Source organism: Thermobia domestica, chromosome 1, assembly GCF_964235325.1.
Source record: "Thermobia domestica chromosome 1, izTheDome1.hap1.1, whole genome shotgun sequence".
In the NCBI taxonomy this organism is placed as follows: domain Eukaryota; kingdom Metazoa; phylum Arthropoda; class Insecta; order Zygentoma; family Lepismatidae; genus Thermobia; species Thermobia domestica.
Window position 1 is genome coordinate 314812912 of NC_137454.1, and position 21147 is coordinate 314834058.

General features: G+C 38.1%; 1 protein-coding gene across 5 annotated transcripts in view; it reads right to left on the bottom strand.

Annotated features, from left to right (window-relative positions):
* LOC145662462 (pickpocket protein 28-like) overlaps positions 1-21147 on the bottom strand; it is a 66412-nt gene that overhangs the window by 35441 nt on the left and 9824 nt on the right. For 3 of the 5 annotated variants that reach the window (XM_081728081.1, XM_081728070.1, XM_081728090.1), the window contains exons 2-3: positions 11105-11293; positions 1833-2063 (exon numbers count right to left, since the gene is read on the bottom strand). In XM_081728081.1, coding sequence (XP_081584207.1) covers positions 1833-2063; positions 11105-11293 — 420 coding nt within the window. Of the gene's footprint in view, positions 1-1832; positions 2064-11104; positions 11294-17419; positions 17546-21147 lie in introns of those variants that run through there. The other 2 variants (XM_081728075.1, XM_081728098.1) reach the window with 2 other exon arrangements.

Sequence of the window (21147 nt, forward strand, 5' to 3'; positions counted from 1 at the left end):
CTTTTGGAAGCAGTGTTGCAGTCTTTTTCTTCAAGTGTTGAAAGTTCACTCTCGTAAGCCACTACAGCTTCTTCAGGACTGCAAAATCTCTTCCCACGCATGTGGTCTTTGATCCTGGGGAACAGAAAAAATCCCACCGAGCCAGGTCAGGGCTATACGGCGGATGAGTCATAAGTTTGACCTCCGTAGATTCTAAAAACTGAATTGTGATGTTGGCCGTGTATGCGGACGCGTTGTCATGATGAAGCAGGATCCCACGCAATCCAGTTCTTGGACGCTGTTCCCGAAGCTTCTGGAACAATTTTGTTAGGCAAACAGTGGTGTACCACTGAGCAGTAACAGTTATTTGTTTCTCAACTGGAACAGTTGCAACGTGTCCAGATTTGGAGAAGAAAGTTACGACCATCTTCTTCCCCACACTTCCGGAAGCTTCATTTTCGTGGGTGGATTTTCGTCTGGAAGGATCCAAACTGTAGACTGGCGTTTATTTTCAGGTTCAAATTGATAGATCCAAGTCTCATCACCAGTAATAATGTCAGAGACGCGTCGAGTATTGCCTCCATCAAATCTTGCAAGCATTTCTTCACACCATTCCACACGCATGCGCTTCTGGTGTTCAGTCAAAGTGTGAGGCACCCAACGAGATGAAACCTTCCTGAGCCAAAGACAATCATGAAGAATTTTTGTTACTGCTGGCGATCCAATGTTCACTATAGATTCAATGTCCTTGAAAGTTGTTGGAGGATTTTCTCGAATCATTTGTTCCACAGCGGCAATGTTTTCATCTGACACAGCTATTGCCGGACGTCCAGCTCTCTTCATCTTTAAGCGATGTCCGACCTCTTCTGAATTCACCAAACCATCGAAAAATTGTAGCACGGGAAGGAGCAAGGTCCCCAAATGCCACCTGCAAACGGTCAAGACTTTGTGTCTCGTTCAAACCACTTTGGAAATCGTAAAGGATCATTGCCCGAAAATGTTAACTTTCGAGCTCCATTCTAGACAGCCGAATACTGCTCACATCAACAAAGAAGTGAAGGCGATATGGCCGCGCCGATAAGCGAGGCGAGTTGAAACTTGCTTCGCTTCTTCGCTCTGGATCCACTACCGAACGCAATTGTTGGAATTCAAAAAATGGGCCACAACAATGCGTATCTCAAAACTTTCGTAGTGACCCTCGTACAAACATCGCCTTCAGATATGAAGATGAATGCGTGAATGTACATGATAACGGCCATGTTCCACCAAGAATGAGGCATCCTCAAGATTAATATGTGGTGCGCTACTTGCATGGAGTGAGTTTAGTAAACTCATTCTTTGATGAGGAATGCCATTGGAAATGCGTATTTCCAAATGTTGCAAATGCTTTGTGGCTTCTGGTTGTGGGAAGATATTTTAATAAAATGTTTATTGGAAATATTTAAATCGATGTGGTCTAAAGGAGAAACTTTGTATGGTTGTTCAGATGCCAAACGAAAATCGATTACTATGATTTTGGAATTGCAGAAACTTCTACAAGAGCATTGGGACATCAATGAAGCACAGTTGGAAACTGACAACATAAACGTTATCAAAATCTGAAGTTTTCGAAACATTTTACGAAGTTATTTCACATTGATGCCACTGGAAAACATGACTCTTCCAAATCCGATAGGAATTCAAACTCAGCCCGTACATAATTACTTTGAGTCCAGGCCTATTGCACTTTTCATTCTCTTCGCCATGCAACAATTGATCTGTGATATTACCAACATTATAAAAACGTAACTTAGCATACAACTATATGTATACTGAATTTAATATCTTAAATGCAAAGCTAGTGATGCACTTACCATTGTGTAATATTACTGTAGTTTTCCATAAAATGAGTGTAATTGAAAAATGATTGTCTGACTTTATTTGCACTGCATATTGTAACTGCAGGAAAAGGAATGTCTGAAATAGGAATTGGCCAATCACCTAATGAAACAAGTACTGGAGTGCTTCTCCATTTGCTCCACACTCCGCGAATCAGACACATGCAAGTGAAGAATGCTAAGAAAAACGCCATCACCCAGAATAACCTACAATACATAAAAAATTAATTTCATGTTAATAATGCGATACATTATATCCCAAATCATTATGATATACCTCTAGTATCATCACATTAAAGGAAAAAAAAATTATTAATACGTTAGGAAACCACATCTTAAATCGTCTGATCATCAAATTTCCTAGCAAACAATTTGCGCCAAGGTTTTCAATTTTACTTGCATTTGACTTAATGTAAAGTAAGAGTTAGTAAGGTAAAGTACTGATAAATATTTATTGTTAGTCGAACCACAGTGTGTGTACTACTTTGATACTCTCAGATTAATATGAGGATAATAGTAAATTCGCTGAATTGGCATTACCAAGAAGGAGAGGTGAAGGAGGTTAGTTACAATTGATGGACGGTATCAAAACAGAAAAATCATACCTAAAGACAAAGAAGTTACTTGAAGACCGTGGAGCATCTAAGCTTCTCAGTTGCGGCACGTAATGGCAGAATACTTGCGATGATCTAACTGGAAAGAACACTACAGTAGCCTACAGATGTGTTGATATATAACCAGAATAAAAAAGTCTAAAAGACTTTTGAAATTGGTAGAATATTTGGTCAAGAAATGCTACAATATGTTTGAGTTGCATCAAGATACTCACTGAAGACTTATAAACTAACAAGTAAACCTTACGTTTGGGTGAATCGAGTTGCTGACTGAGACACATATGAGAAAGTAGTACTAAATGTGGTCAGTATTTCAGTGAAGTTTTAGGTGCGAAGCTCCAGGGGTTTAGGAGATACAGCTACCAGAACATCACATGGAAGTACAGAATAGTCTTCATACAGTTGGAGGTAAAAGCTCTGTAAGACCTCTTGTAACGACAAAAGGTGAATAACAAATATATGGGTACATATTAGGACTAGGGGGAAGTCATATAGTAAGGGTATACCTGACGGCGGCCATCTTGAAATCCGCCATTTTGAATTAAGGTTAAGTTTTTAAAATAGGAATAGGGTCATGTGATACATGATTTAAGGCGCAAATTCAATCAGAAGAACAATGGTGACGTTAATTTTGATTTACGCGCAATTGGTAAACAGTTACAGGGAAATTAAATATTATTGCAGTATATGTATTAGTCCTTTACCCCACCTTGTAAATTTTGTGTTAATGATAATAATTAAATAAAAAGCAGGTGGATAAATATTAGGTCTATGGTAAGAGTTGCTTTGATGGCGGCCATGTTCAAATCCGCCATTTTGAATCAGACAAAAGTTTTAAACAAAACGCATAACAGTGACACCTTATTAATAGCAAATTTTACCATAACTCCAACGGTATAACCATTTTTGCTTTATCATTAACCAGCATTTGTTATCGCATAAACAAGTCGCTAATTTAAGGAAAAATGACCAAAGTGGAATTGAGTCATAATTGAACTTGGGTCTTTCTTCCAGAAAAGTCCTCAATTAGTACAATCAGTATGTAGTTCAGAGAAGAGTGCATGACTTGCACAAATGCTCTGCTCACAGTGAGCACACCTGACAAAGGCAATCGAGTTACACTTGACACATTTGTCGTTAACAATTCCGTCAAAGCAGTAGTCGTAAGGAGCGATCCATTTAATTTTGTGCTGGTTAATGATAAAGCAAAAATGGTTATACCGTTGGAGTTATGGTAAAATTTGCTATTAATAAGGTGTCACTGTTATGCGTTTTGTTTAAAACTTTTGTCTGATTCAAAATGGCGGATTTGAACATGGTCGCCATCAAGGCAACTCTTACCATAAACCTAATATTTATCCACCTGCTTTTTATTTAATTATTATCATTAACACAAAATTTACAAGGTGGGGTAAAGGACTAATACATATGCTGCAATAATATTTAATTTCCCTGTAACTGTTTACCAATTGCGCGTAAATCAAAATTAACGTCACCATTGTTCTTCTGATTGAATTTGCGCCTTAAATCATGTATCACATGACCCTATTCCTATTTTAAAAACTTAACCTTAATTCAAAATGGCGGATTTCAAGATGGCCGCCGTCAGGTATACCCTTACTATATGACTTCCCCCTAGTCCTAATATGTACCCATATATTTGTTATTCACCTTTTGTCGTTACAAGAGGTCTTACAGAGCTTTTACCTCCAACTGTATGAAGACTATTCTGTACTTCCATGTGATGTTCTGGTAGCTGTATCTCCTAAACCCCTGGAGCTTCGCACCTAAAACTTCACTGAAATACTGGCCACATTTAGTACTACTTTCTCATATGTGTCTCAGTCAGCAACTCGATTCACCCAAACGTAAGGTTTACTTGTAAGCTTTCTTTACTAAAGGAAAATAAAATTTTCCTACATATCCTTTTTAAATTTCATGGAAGATTTTATAAAATTTTTGTTATTGGTTAACATAAATTCTTATTAACTCTTTTCATATGAATTCACGTAGGCCTATGAGAACATTGTTATAAAATGTTCCTTAAAACGTTTCTTCAAACAGTTTTCAATATTTGAAGATATCACGGAAAGAAGCATCGTCAAAGTCTTTAAAAAAAAAAAACATTTTTTAAAAATTTATTTGGCCACGTCATAGATGTCCCTGCAGCCGACGTATGACTGTCGAGCATAGATACGTGCGAAATTGCATAAGTATATCTTCATGTGATACTGCAGACAACGGATATCTACATAGGTAGAAAAGAAGGAATTCTGAAAGCTGACCTATCACAATGCCGATTACTGCGAAGCGTAAATAAAAGGAGAAAATACAACAGTAGGCTTACTAAAGCATATGTATTAGGTTCTTTAACCATACCAAGAACCTCTCATAAGCAGAGAGAATAAACTGAACTGAACTGAAAGAGTAAGTCTTCTCTGCTGGTCTGGGGTTAGTACGTGCGTCTTTGGTGTACATGAAAAATTGAGTTGCTCGAAAAATGCGTGGCAATGTGCCCAATTACAAGCAGGGGCGTATCCAGAACGGACTTCTGGGGGGGCGGTGGGTTGTAATACTGCTACTTAGAGCTACTTTTAAGAGTTACAAACTCTGGGATGAGTTATATTTATATATATAAAATAAGAGTTTCCTCTTCGGGGAGTCATCGCCCCGATTGCCCCCTCCCCCTGGATCCGCCCCTGATTACAAAGAGGACCAGCGTTTGGTAGTTGGCTAGCCTACCGTTTTCCATTCTTCGGCTTACATTTTATGCTACTAGAGTCCTGACTTAGCCTCCAGCGCCGTCACCTACTAATTCCGACTAAAAGCTAGTACCCTATAAATTCAGTAATCCATATCATAGCTGAGAAGGAGGAACTATGAGCTAGAGCGAGATTGTATCGCGTCAGGCCGGTAGCCAGCCCAAAAACTTAGGGGGGGAGGCGACCGAAGATAGGGGGGCCAATCCAACCATATTATAGTTCATTTGCAAACCTACCGTGAAAATTTTAGGGGAGCCATAAAAAATTTAGGGGGACCGGCCCCCCTAGACCCCCCTGGATACGGACCTGTATAGCGTATTGCTATCATGGGTATGTGCGTAGCCTAAGCACTTTTTCGATACAAATTAAAAATCATCGTATAACGTATACGTCATAATTCTGTTTCTTGGTTCACATTTTCTGTCTTAAACCTATCTGAAAAATGCCACAACGTTACTATCAATTATGGATAATGACAAAGTACAAGTTCTTATTATATAATTATTTTCTGCTTTTTGTAAATTTTTAGTTTAACGTCCAACGATTATACTCCGTAGTTAAGACAGACAGTGATTATGGAAATGAATGAAATGGTGGAATGAAAAGTGGGAGGCTCAGAAAACGAGAGAACCCCAAGAAAACCCACCAAACCGGGGTCTCCACGCACCAGATCTAAGTTCTCTACGAGGCTCACTACGAAAGTTTTGAGATACGCATTGTTGTGGCACAGTATTTGAATTCCAACAATTGCGTTCGGTAGTGGTATCCAGAGCGAAGAAGCGAAGCAAGTTTCAACTCGCCTCGCTTATCGGCTCGGCCATATCGCCTTCACTTCTTTGTTGATTTGAGCAGTATTCGGCTGCCTAGAATAGAGCTCGAAAGGGAACATTTTCGGGCAATGATCCTTTACGATTTCCAAAGTGGTTTGAATGGGACACAAAGCCTTGACCGTTTGCAGGTGGCATTTGGGGACCTTGCTCCTTCCCTTGCTACAATTTTTCGATGGTTTGGTGAATTCAGAAGAGGTCGGACATCGCTTAAAGATGAAGAAAGAGCTGGACGTCCGGTAACAGCTGTGTCAGATGAAAACCTTGCCGCTGTGGAACAAATGATTCGAGAAAATCCTCCAACAACTTTCAAGGACATTGAATCTCTAGTGAACATTGGATCGCCAGCAGTAACAAAAATTCTTCATGATCATCTTTGGCTCAGGAAGGTTTCATCTCGTTGGGTGCCTCACACTTTGACTGAACACCAGAAGCGCATGCGTGTGGAATGGTGTGAAGAAATGCTTGCAAGATTTGATGGAGGCAATTCTCGACGCGTCTCTGACGTTGTTACTGGTGATGAGACTTAGATCTATCAAGTTGACCCTGAAAACAAACGCCAGTCTACAGTTTGGATCCTTCCAGACGAAAATCCACCCACGAAAGTGAAGCGACCGCGAAATGTGGGGAAGAAGATGGTCGCAACTTTCTTCTCCAAATCTGGCCATGTTGCAACTGTTCCACTTGAAGAACAAAGGACTGTTACTACTCAGTGGTACACCACTGTCTAACAAAAGTGTTCCAGAAGCTTCGGGAACGGCGTCCAAGAACAGGATTGCGTGGGATCCTGCTTCACCATGACAACGCGTTCGCACACACGGCGAACATCTCAATTCAGTTTTTAGAATCCACGAAGCTTGAATTTTATGACTCATCCACCGTATAGCCCTGACCTGGCCCGGTGTGATTTTTTTCTGTTCCCCAGGATCAAAGATCGCATGCGTGGGAAGAGATTTTGCAGCCCTGATGAAGATGTAGTAGCTTACGAGAATGAACTTTCAAAACTTGAAGAAAAAGACTGCAGCACTGCTTCCAAAAGTGGTTTTCGAGGATGCAAAATTGTGTACAGTGTAATGGTGAGTACTTTGAGAAAATGTAAGTCTTAAATTGATTTTAAGTATGTAAGTTGTTTCACATCTCAAAACTTTCGTAGTGACCCTCGTACATTCATGTGGTCTCCTATTCTCCGCTACTAACGAGCAATTCATTAAAATATTATGGAAATTGTACAGTATAAAATAAATTATCCACTCACTAGAAATATTTACATATTTCTGATTTAAATGTTCGTAATGTATCCTTTTTGTTGTTGTTGTTGTTGCAGTGTACAACAATTTAATACAATGCTTACCTCCCCCTTCCCAAATTTTTTTTTCTGTGCAGATCGTCACATGAGTATAAGTATTTTTTAAAAAAATAATATAGAATTTATTTAAAAACAGTCACTTGGAAGACACTATAGAAGTTGGAAATTTTTCATATGAGTTAAGAAGTAAATAACCTATTAAAAATTTAATATCTGATTGATTGGCAACATTAACACAGACTAGTAAATTTTTATTTTATCACGAAATCTCAACGTTTATATAGAAGTTCTGAAATTATCTGTATTGCCCACTATTTGCACTTCTTTTCGTCTAGAACAGTCTCGAAATGATTTCTTTAAAAGCGAAATATCCATCTCACTTTAATCGATCAATAACCGACATTTATTCCTGTGACATTGTGCGCTCTTTGTTGCTACAAAGCTATAAGAACTTTGTGTTTGGTTATTAACAGGGCCCGGATCTTGTTGACCTAAAATTTTCTAAAATGTGACCTATGAAATGACACTAAAATTCCTGTAAAATGGCCCTAAAATTCACAAAAATGTGCGTTTTCTTAAAAAGTTTATTTCGTTAAACATCGACATTTTCTTTATATCTATTGGATTTTAATTACCATTTGTCACTCGTTTTCAAAAGTTTTGTTTCTGTTAGTTGCAGTCCATTGTACGGTATTCTACATACTGATGGTCGTGTGCACCAACGAAGTTCAACTGTTGAACGAGGGTCATAACCAAGCTTAGTGAAAATGTCTGATACACCAACAACGTTCAAGGTGAAGTCTCATTAAAATTATGGATAAACTTGGTTTTAGCTTGAACGGCCGAATTTGTTGGTTTAAACTTCGTTTGATCGAAGTCAGTCTGTTTACATTCAATAATGTCTTTGTATTTTTCCACTAACGAAATTACAATACATTTCTCGTGTTCGGAAAAATGTTTTGCTCGTGGTTTCATTACTTTACCATCACAATTACGATCACTGAAATTAGACTATGCACCCAAATTCGAAAAGACCGGCACGCGGTATGCTTTCTTCATTTGTTACTTTGTTAAACGAAGATTAGAGACAAAAGGCGACAACCAATCAGAGTCGATTTTACAAATTGACCGAAGTTTACTTAAACTTCGACTTTCAATGGTACAACGAAAGTCCTGCAACAACGTTTTAACTTGAAAGTTTACTGTTGAACGCGTTTGAGTGAACGCTCGTTTAAACGTCGTTGGTGCACACGGCTGTGAAAGTGTCAATCCACTCCCGAGTTGAAACTAGGAAGCACACTTGAAGAACAGAATTTCGCAAGTGTAGACTGTATACACAAGAATAATAGATAAAAACCCTGTTTAAAATCTTTGTACGTCTTCTAATCCATTTTTAGTTATTCACGTGATCACATCCTTTGTGGTCAACAACAAAAAATTATCTGTTTAGCCACCTACCAACCCTTACCCCTCGTCAACCAGCTACAGCTTAGTGTTCATTAGCTTTTTAGGAATGCAGTTTTCCATCCCGATAGTCAGAAAGCAGGAAAAGAGATAACCTAATTTTGTATTTTTCAAATTTGTAAAGAGTGTTCATTTTACGATTTCCTTATGTAGAGGAAAAAGACTAAAAAGACCATAAGTTACCTGAAAGTTACCTTAAAATATTAAAAAATGACCTGAAACTTCAAAACGGCAAAAAGTGACCAAAAGTTGACCCTAAAAATATATACTTTCAGAAGCTTGAGTTGACGGATAACGTTTTTATTTGAACTTGCCTTGTCCTATGCGTAACAGTAAAAAGTTGACTTGTCAACAAGATCCGGGCCCTGGTTATTAATATAACTAAACATGACAGTTTTTTTGAGTGCAGGTTAAAATATCAGTGTTGAGAGTAAGAAAAATGAAGGAAAAGGTTATGCAAAAAAGGTTAGGAAGTCATGGTTCTTTAGCTAAGCTCACTTTTTTTTTTTTTAAATGTTGGTGAATAACTTAAGGTTGGTGTAAAGGGGCAAACTTTGCCGATAGATGTCACTACAGTCTTCGCATCTCTCGTGTAGTTTTTACCTTTCACGAAAATTCACGATTTCTCTTACAAGTTTCAGCCTAGAGTCTTCAAATTTTTAGACAAGGAACTTCATAACCTATCGAAGGCAACAATCCGTGCCGATTTTTTAAAATTAAGATCTTTTTTCATTGTTGAAATAGTTATATTGTTAAAGGTTTGAATATTGATTTCAACAATCAAGCCATTTCAACAATGAAGAAAATCCTAAATGAAAAATTCTTGATTTCATCACTCAAACTCTGCAATAAATTTGCATAATACTCGTCGTTAACTCTTTCTGGTTTTGAAGATAATCCATGAAAATTATCCCACATGCATCCCATAAAACTGACTCCATAACCTTGCCAACAGACGGAACTGTCTTCCCCTTTTTTGAGCCAGTTCTCTTTCAGGCCATTGTTTTGACCATTCCTTCGTCTCAAGTATGACATGATGGACACATGTTTCATCCATGGTTATGAATCGATGCAAAAACTCGGCTTTATTGCTGTGAAACATCGCCAAATTCCCGATTGAAACATCCTCACGACGCTGTTTTTGTTCCATTGTTAGCGAACGCGACAGCATCTCACACACAGCTTTCCCATGTCCAAATTTTACAGGTCACTTTTTGAAATGTCTACCAGATGTCTGCTAGCTCGCGCACCATTATCTATACGTCAGGTCGGGTACTTCTGGAACTGTCCTCGTATCTGCCAAATGCTATACAGGAATTAATAATTGCTTTCAAGACCTCCCTATTAAGTAAACTATAGTGTATAAATTCGGATGCCTAACAATTATGGAGTCATAAACTGTACACCCAAAGAGGTCATCAACTGTGCTATAGTCTATAAGAGGTTGAAAGAAACCTATTAGCTAATACTATGTGGTTTACTTTCTACTATGTGGCTTGATACCATACTATTGATAATCTTTGTATTTAAGTTACTCGTTAAACTTAAAAAAGTAACGGGTAAGCTTAGCTAAGAGACTTAATAATGAAACGGTCGCAATCTCAGAAGCTAATTCTAACCTAGTATATTTTAAAGAAAAGATTAACCTTACTATTCAACCAGTTATTGATTTAGCAATGAAAGCAAAATTAGCAAATCTACTGAGGTTCTACAACACGTATATTAAAATAAGACTCAGTGTAACTCTGCAGACGTGATCCACTTTGTGAGAAAGACGCTACTTTGAAAAATGTTACAGAAGGATCATTCCATCCTTACCTGGTGTCAGGGGTAAAAGTGAGGGGGAACGCGGGACACGCCGTCCCCCACCTCGATAAAATAGAGACGGCGTCCACCCAGTTCCTAAAAAAAACAATGGCCAAAGATAAGCAGGGGGAATGGCGTGGCATCATGCTGCTACCTACCGTCCCCCCACGTTTTCAGATCCATTTTTATCCCTGCCTGGTGTAATCCCCATACATTAACCCACAAACGCCCCTTGTGCCACCAGTGACCCACTTTATTTTTCACTACGTTACATGGACTTTATTATTAATTTAGCCAAACCCCCGTTGTTCCACTTCAGGCACACTACCCGTACTCTTGTTGTACGAATTTCGTTCAGTTTTCTTCTCAGGTTTTCGATATAACACGGTATTGTTCAAGGCAGTTGCAAACGAATAAAACCGGTCTTGGGCGTTTGTGGGTTAAAGAAATCCTTATAAACTTAACTCACCTTTCGGTCAGGGATCGGTCTTCTTCTCCAACGTATCTCAGACCGTGGAGTGATGTATGATCACAGTATTCATCCAGCTTGGTAAACAACCTCATAAGACAACCCCTTTTAGGAGCAACCTTTCCCACAATTGGAAAATTGTTATTGTTTTGAACATGGATCATTTTGGAATTTTTAATTTTTAATCTCCTGAAAGAAATAAATAGAAAATGCAATATATCTAGGAACACATATTCAGACTATAATAAAAATAATATCACTAATAATAATATTATAAAAATAATTATCAATATAAAATAAAAGTTGCACCTGATCACCTGATCATTTTGCGTTGGTTTTCCGGCATTCTCAACTGAGAACTGCCATATCACTGGATAAGTCGCGCTGGTCTGGATGATGTTCCTTTGTTGCCATGGCCCCCAGGTCGCCAGAACTCACACCATGTGATTTCTTCCTGTGTGGTTATTTTGAGGATAAAGTTTATGTACGCCTAATGCCAACACCGCTACAAGAACTGCAGGAACGCATCACTGCTCTGTAACCAGGGTGTCTATCGGTCACGAAAGTCATGAAAAAGTCACAAAATCAGAAAATGGTCATGAAAGTCATGAAAAGGTCACGAAATTTAGCTTTTGGTTCACGAATATTTTTATGTGTACAAATATAAGCACAGACTGAAAATGTTGTATAAAACGTCAAAATTCACCACCAAAAGTGTCTTTATGATGGGCTTTAGACGCTATTAAATCGCAAGCAAAGCATTCTATCGCATGCATAAAAATTCGGTCTAATTTGCACCCAAGTTCGCTCTTGAGAATGTTAGGAAATTTTATGGTTTGGTAACGAAAAGGTCAGGAAAAGTCACGAAATTTCATTTTGGAATTTTAGTAGACACCCTGGTAACGGACATTGGTGGAAACATGCTAGTGAACGTATGGACGGAACTGGATTACCGTTTGGATGTGTGCCGAGTTACCAAGGGCATACAGTTTGAACATTTGTAGAATGTGCCAGAAACTTTGTGAATATACATATCTTTTTATGTATCGCTTGTCTTTGTACTCGTATACTTTGTCTTTGTACTTGTAAATAAGCAGTGCTTTGAAACCTGATAAATCATTTATACTAACTCTAAAACTGATTTATATGTAGTGTCTACGAAAATTTATTGATGTGATATAGAATGATAATATAGAGCAGTCCGGATGGATGTTCAAACATGCGTTCCAACATTAATTGTACCAGAAGCGTCTGTATCCCCACTTTTTAATATTCAACATGCATCCTTCTAAATTCTTCATACATGTTTCCACAAAAGTAACATCTACTTATAAACTTTCTCAGTTCATCTGGTCTCCAACACCTTCTTTCCCACTCTGCAGCCATAATTAAAAAGGGTATTCTTACATAACGCACAAAGTGAAAAAATATATGGTGTTTAATTCAATTTTAGCACAAATCAGTGGTCCTAGCATGACTACAGTTTTAGCGTGTTATTCCAACACCAAGAATCCGGTGTTGCAGTTAAAACAAGCCTGGTGTTAACGATTCGAGACAAAGACGGTGTTGAGCGGTGTGAAAATAATACTGCAGCAGTGTTAAAGCAGCAGAAGAAGAAACGAAGGAACGCAGAAATAGAAACAGCGCTATGGGATATTTATATTATACCATTTGTTGTTAGTAATGCCCCAGGTAACATGGTCAGTGTACGTAATTGAGATACTAATATATCAATAACTGTAGTATTCGTCTTGGGCAAGGAAACGTTTCATTTGTTAAGAACAATGATTTAGCAAAATATCACATCCGTCTCAAAATCCTGTGTCAGATAGATTCACTACTATTGTAATATTAACATTACAATTGACTTCGAGGCGTATCATACATAATATTTAGCAACAATTTTACTTTTTTGCTATAAGCAAAGCTTTACGTGGAACAACGTTATATTTCCTGTAATATTTCACGAAAATAGTTTCACGAGCATATGAATTTTCAGTAAATATTTACATCAGTAGAAGTGCTGCAATCTGTTGTTCTATGTTCACTATGTTTCTCTTCGACGTCAACTATATTTTGTTCCTCATAACCACTCACAATAATTTATACTGCACTTTATTATCCCCCACAAGCGTCCTGTTGCTTGGCAACTGTACACAACACAACACCAATAGCGCGTAACAAAATGACTCCTCGTTATGATAGGTGAGTTGATTAATGACAGTCAGTTTAACACTTTACTCTAAAGTGTGATGCAGCTATAGTAACACAAGGCTTATGTCAAAATTTAACTCAACTATGATAACACGTAGTTATTGTGTTGAAATGGTATAGCCGTTTGATTAAATTATCTTATTTTTCGTGCTTTTAAAATTTCAACCTCTTGTACGTATCCAGTACTATACTTAAAAAGTTAATCGCTTCATCTTCTCGTTCTATTTCGCAAAACATCCCAAGGAGCAAGCAACGGCGCCGACTTTCCAAAATTTATGTGGGTACATATCAATGGCGAGTCGTGTTATATGCTTTCAGGGGTCTCTTGATATTTTCGATTGATTTCCTTTTAGTTAGAACCTTTTATGAACACAGGGCTGTGGTCAATTCTATTCACAATGTAGTTCCTTTTTTTAATTGTGAGAACTGCCTTTGACTAGGCCTGAGACAGGCAAGGAAGGGGAAAGTGTATTGCTTAGTTGCTTGCACAGACACATTTGAAACAATTATGTTTTACACGTTAGAAATTTTTAAGTTCCATCTCAAATGTTTTAATTGCTTGCTTTTTTTTTTTTTTTTTTTTTTTTGATAATGTCAAGTGAGAAGTATTTATTTTATTTTGTTTTTTAAAAACCTAAAAATCTTGTGGGTGCACCGCATCCTTGCTGCTTAAGTGTAATTATAAGAAAAAGCTTTAAAAACTAATCAAGAGGAACCATTAATATATTTTTCCTTTTTTATAATAACTTGTCCTAAGGGATAACGGCGATAGAAACTAATGGAACTTTCTAATTGCAAAAAAAAAAAAAAAAAAAAGATCATAAGTTAAGAAAACTTCAAATTAAAGACTAATAAATTTTGTAATATAATGGGGATTCAAGTTGGCAGAAGGAGGAGTGAAAACGGGGGCAACAGACACATCAAGAGACATCATTTTAGCCATGTGCAAAAAGACTAACCATGGACTTCGGTTGAGAAGGTATCATATCAGGGACGGCACCAGAAACGCATGATGGGGTGGGCGGAAAGAAGCGGACATAGTTGCCGGGTGGGCGGACAATGAAAATGAGAACTGGGCAATGTAGACATGTTTTTGACAATAATTAAGTTTCATTTTTTATACTCTTTATTTAGCTGAGGCTCAAACCGAAATAGGGAAGGAACAGCGATGTGGAAAACAGCTGTCTTGGCCTTATAGAAGGCATAATTCCGGTATTCGCCTGGTGGGACTGAAGAAATTCAGGACTTAGGATGGGCTGCGGGAGTTCGTGGATATATGCTCGACCTACCGAATTCCGCGTGGCAGACACACTAAATATATTTACAGTTTTTTTTTTTTAAAAAAAACAATAATAACGGTATGTACTGTGTAGTCCATGAAGTTCAAGACAGCTTTACCTCCTCTCCCTCCAAGAATGCACATAAATGCATAGAAATAAAAAAAAGGTTCAAAAAACACAGACTAACGGATAATACTCTACCTTTCGTTAATAACATAAAATACACAGATATCTTTGACACTGAACCTCAAGTTAGCATATATATATATATAAATTTGATAAATAAGTAAATAGCAGTTAACAAAACTTCATCATGATCCACAGAAAGAACAACGTATTTTAAACTGTGAATGGCAGATCACATGGTACGAACAAGCTTACAATAAACTTTTATACCTGCACTTAAATTAAGAGCATTTTTCATTACTAGCATGTTGCGCTAGAACATGCGTCGATTTTTATGTCCAGCATGAATGCGTTTACCACATCCTCTACAGCAATATTCATTAGCCCTTAAGAGATCCGGGGTTTTGGGGCTATTTTTTAGACTTTCAGTCAAGCAGCTACTGCATCATCACTATTTATCCTAGGATCATGGTTCATACCTCATTCTCTTCAGAACGGAGCTGGCTTTCAAATGATACCACTTGCATGCTCATACCGTATACCAGGAGCGTGAAAAATGATGTCAAATGGAAAATTTCGGAGAGAAAATTTTTTCTCGCACTTTGGGCCCCCCCGGAGCGACCCTGTGTGAACGTAGCCATCTAAAAAAAATCTGACAAATAGTACTTGGTATACTGAATGTGTGTGCCAAATTTCAAGTTTCAATCTTGAATACCAAGGGCGGGAGAAATTTTATCAGGAATTCCCACCATGCCCCGAATTACCGTAAAACACCATGATCTCAGGTAAAAAATTTCCTGAGATATCCCTAATTACCCTAGGGTCACGTTTCTCCCATCATTCTCTTCAGAATAGAACTGCCTTTCAGGCGATATGACTCACGTGCCTCCATCATGTATCTAAGGCGGGAAAATGAGGAAAAACGGGATTTTTTGGGTCTAAATATCCTTTTCTCAACTTTTAGCCCCCTTGGGCCCCCCTGTTCTAACGCAGAGATCTGAAAAAAATCTGGTAAATACTACTCGGTGGGATGAATGTTTATGCACAATTCCAATTTTCCAGGTGCAAAAGTAAGCCCGCCAAAAAAAAAATATACCGACAATGTCCCATATTCCCGTATACAGAGGGAAATTTTTAAACATTCCCTGAGACATCCCTAATTACCCTAGGGTCACGTTTCGCCCGTCATTCTCTTCAAAATAGAACTGCCTTTCAGGCGGTATGACTCACGTGTCTCCATTATGTATCTAACGCGGGAAAATCCCGTGAAAGGGATTTTTGGTAAAAATTTCCCTTTTTCAACGTTTAGCCCCTTTGTACCCCCCTGTTTTAACGCAGAAATCTGAAAAAAATCTGGTAAATACTACTCGGTGGACTGAATGTTTCTGCACAATTTCAATCTTCTAGGTGCAAAAATAAGCCAGCACAAAACTAGTACCGAAAATGTCCAAAATTTCCCTATACAGAAGTATATTTTGATAAAAATTCCCTGACACTTCCCTAATTTCAGCAAAATAATCCACTACACCGTTCGTAACTAAAACAGCATCATCCAGTGTGCTCTCCTTATTTTGTAGATAATGTGGCAATCTTTTCAACTTCCCAAGAAAAAGTGTGAACAAGTTGAGTTGGAACACAAACTGAAAATTAACTTCACTCAATAGACGTCTTTCTTCAGAAGAGCGACTGCGATTTTCATTACTTATCTCAGGAAGTGTTAGAATAACTGCCCTAAACGTTCTCTTCATAGCCACACAAGCTGCAACCTAAGATAAACGGGTAAAAAGTATTTGTTAGTGGTTCAGAAGATACTTAATGCCATAAATAATACTATATATTGAATACCATACGAAGATAGTACATTAGAAGCCATCATTTTCTGTGTAGTATCACTAACGACACCTCAGCAATATACAAGGGACTCGATGACCGATTAGTGGAAGGTCATTAAGATGATGCAGTGTCCTGTCCGAAGGTCCCTGGGCAAAGTGAAATCATGATGGTTTACCATAGCCTTCCATGCAACGATGATAACCTCCTAAGAACGGAACCTAGAGTAGGATCCAAATCACTTGTGTTCCCACTGGGAATCGAATCCGGAACTCACCGGGGACACTCGAAGATCAATAGGAGCAACATTATTTCGCATCTGTTTATTTTCATGGTAACTGTGCGGACAAAATGTGGACCAGTAATAATCTTCGATAACTACAGCAGGAAGCGCGCGTTAATTCGAATATTTGCTTGAGCTGTTCGGGTTATTAAATTGTTTGGCGTAAAAGCGAGTGCTCAAAAGCCACAAATCCAGTTACAAACGAATATTTGTCAAGGTTTATTTCTAATCTAAAATATGTACAGTACCGTATATGTAGTTAAGCATTCAACAGTAATTTGAAACAGTCTTGTATTCAAGAAAAGTTACCTGATTTAGTCACACAATTCACAACAACTGTTTCTGTTTGAGCAACCAGTCTAAAAATATTGTTAAAATAATACGGTAGTTAGTGATCTCTTGCCTGTCATATGACAATTAACTAATTAATAATTTCCTTTTTCAACAAGCAAGACTTTATTTTACATGAATTAGAGGTTACAATTACAAATTTAGATTATGTTCTCTCGCAGGAGACCATTCGTCCAGCTTAGAGCCTTATATGAATGACAGCAAGTTATGAAAATGAAAAATACAACTTACATTAAGTATGCTGGTGTACCACCCATGTTATTGCAGATCTTGGTTGGTTGCTGAGAGATCCGTTGGTTGTTTTGAGATCCGTTGGTTGTTCCGAGATGATCCTTGGACCTCTCCCTTACCTTTTTATATGCTATTAATTTCGTCAGCCAAACCCTGAGGTTCTCCGTAACAGCCTTGTTTGTTCACTTAATTACTTCTTACGCTACGTGACTGCCGGAGAACCTCATTAGTCCACAATAAGTGTGACTGTTTATTCCAAAATTCTTTTGTTATCTAACTTAAGTACACATATATTTTATCACTACAAAATAATGTCAAAAAATCTTTTTTGATATATTCTTTTTTAAAACCGTTGAGCTAAGTTCTTTCTTTTTTTTTTCACTCATATGATAGTTTCATTGCAGTCCCCCACTTATGAGGAACTGTTCTTGAACATCACCGTAGTGTGTGTCACTCTTTTTTTTTTTTCACTCATAGTTCTGTCCACACTATGTTTATAAACACTGACACTAACTAGGAGTCTGTCGGCCTGCACACACTTATACATAAAAAAAACAGTTCACATCTTCTAGTGTTCAAGAATCCGGAACACATTGAGACGTAGAGTCCTTGTTGGGGACCTTTGCGCTTTGATGAGCCGCAGGGCAATTGGGTGTCATCCATGGCCGCTGCTCATGGCTTCTGTACTTTGTCTTTTTTTTTTTTTTTAAGTCGAAGATACACACAAAATTAGGTTTGTAGGTGTGGCGGGGAGGGACAAGTAATGTTACGACGTAGAGTCCACACTGTCACAATCTTGATGACTCAGGCATGGGAGAGTTCCCGTGGCCTCAAACAGACAGGGAGCGCAGGCAGCGTCCATAACTCTGGTTCCTCCAAGGTTGAACACGGGCATGGCTTGCTGCTGGTGGCTATAGTTGGGCTGACGAATCCAGGCAAGGGAGATTTCCTGGTGGCTCAAGTTGGGCTGATGATCCCAGGCAAGGGAGATTTCCTGGTGGCTCCAGTTGGGCTGACGAACCCAGGCAAGGGAGTTTTCCTGGTGGCTCCAGTTGGGCTGACGAACACAGGCATGGTTTCATGGTGTACTTCTGGGGGCTCCAGGAGGGTTGACGCATCCAGACGAGGGTGATAACTTTGTGGCTCCAAGTGGACTGGAACTTCGGCGATGCAGGTTCCTGGTTCCTTGCTGTGCCTTGCTTGTTGAAGGGTGGTAAAGGGATGTTGGGATATGGTTGAGGTGAAAAGGGATTGTTGTATTTTTCATTTTATTCCTTATACCAGATTGTATCTATTTGAAATAATTATCATTTTTGAAGTTCAATAGTGTTATAGCGAGTCAGTGCAACAGAGAGAATATATAGTTTGTCTCTTGATTTGTTTTGAATGTTATTTTTTTTTTTTGTTTATTATTTATATATTTTTGAATAGGTAAAAGGGCGGTCTAAGACGGATCCTCCTCTGAAATTATTAATTGGAAGGAAAATGGTAAAATGGAATACTCAAGATGCGGGTTGTAATTTTGTTCGATATTAGCTTACGAGCAAATATGAAATTGAGACTTACTTTTTTTTTTAATTGCGACTGGGGGTATAGGAAGGATGTGCGATTGGAACGCGAGACTCTGTTTGTGGGTAGTGGGATACTGTGGAATTTTGGATTGTAGGTGGGAGGTGTCGTAAAGCTATGGGGGTATGTGTTTGTATACGAAGGTAGGTTCTGTACGCTAAGTACCGTTTGCAACAGAATATTCCTAGAAGGAGAAGCAATAACAGTGTTAGAGGTGTCACTGTCAGTAGTGTGATATCAAAAAATGAAAGGGCTAAAGTTGGAGTAGGGAACAGAAGTAAGCAGGCAAATTGCAGTCTGAAAAAAAAATAAGAGAAAAAAAAATTAATGTAATTGTGTCAAGGGAATGGCTTCTGGATTCGGACTGGGTACCGAAAGTTGTAGGGCTTTAAAACGTCTGTAGAGGATAACAAGAAATACGGAGTTGGTCATCGTTATGAGAAATTGTAATGACGTCATTGAAGTACTAATAGGTATTGAGTATTCAAGCGGTATCCAACTGCTCCAAGGTAAGGTTGTGTCGTTAATAGTAATGGGTGTAATTTCGGATATTCTAGAACTGTAATTCAAGGGGATATTGGAGAAATTGGATTTAAAAGCAAATAATCGATCGTGAGGCAATTGAAAAAGAGAATCATTGATATGTAAAGCATGTGTTAATACTAAATGACGTGGTGAAATTTGATCATTATGGCATAAGTCCGGCTGAAAAATAAGTGTTTGTTCTTCCGTGACTAACCTGTGTTCACATGGTAAAGTCACTTTAATGGTGCGCGTGTGTGGAACATGGAGTTTCGTCTTATGTCCCTCTGGGGATAGGGTAAATAAAGAAAGGGGAGCATTAGTGAGAACAAATTCGGTATTGCTTAGTGGTGTAATGGTTAACGAGTGATTTGTGGTGCAAGAAAAAGGGCATACCGTTTTATACAGGCCTGTGACTTTTGGGAAACGTAAATGCTGTAAACAGAGGGAAAAGGGGGAGGCATTGTGATTAATTGCTGGTATTTTACACAGAAATGGCTTTTGAGAGATCGTACAGTGTTGGATTGCATTATTGGGGAGGAGAATAGTCTGTGTGTTATTAAAAAGTACATATTGAATGTCGGTCTGTAAACTGCATGTTTCATCGTTGAGACGAATTGGATATTTGAGTAATTTATGTAACGAGTATTTGGTATTGACCGGAATAATCGGTATTGTAACCTTCATGTATACAGTAGAAGGAGTAACCCTACAGTTTACTATTGGCATCTTATAAGCCGTATGCGCTGAAAGTAAGGGGTGAATTTGCATGCCTTTTTTGAGTAATTGTAAGTTTAAGCGTGTTAGGTCCTTTTCTAACATACTATGAGTAACCAGGGTGCTAGGTATTCTGTTTTCGTTACATGCTAAATAGACGTCGTTAAAAATTGACATTTCTAAAAGTTGGTGTATTTTGTTCAACAATAGAGAATGAAGATTAAAGTTAAGTTGTATAAAGGATGTTAATTGCCGTTTATCTGAAAGCAATGTTTCTTGTATCTGCCGCTCATCTTGAATAATCCTTTGGAAAGCAGTTTGAACATCCGCAAAACTGTCTTTTGTTTCTTTGGCTAGTCGGGAAACGAGTACCGACATATTGTGTAATTCCGAATGAACCGTTAATTCTTTTTGTTCTAGTATTTGAATATGTTGTTTTAATTCATTTTCATGTGATTGAAAATGTGTTATCTCATCTTCCGTTGCAACTCCGGTCGCCCAGTTGAGAAAGGATCCTAGGAGAGGTAGCAGTGCACGCTTATTTTTTATATTCTTAGGCAAAAAACCGAATTTAGAGTTATATGTTGCCTGCATAAGGTCCTGAGAAAAGTTATTTGCAGATTGGATAAGGGTAAGCAATGGCAAACAATATCGGGACTCATTTGCTGGTGTACACTCTAACGTTATAGAGTTACTCTCCAGGATAGGAATCTGGAAGGAATATATTAAAGGTACCATTGTACTATACATAATGGCCTGTGGAATTGCACGAAATTCCCCCCCAATTGTAATGTCTACCCCTTCTGGTTTGAGGGATTGTGTTTGGGATGGGGATATAAGGCCAGAAATTACTATAAATCTGTAAAAAGAAAAAAAATCCGTAGTGAGCATTTATTTACAAAATAAGGCATTATTAACTA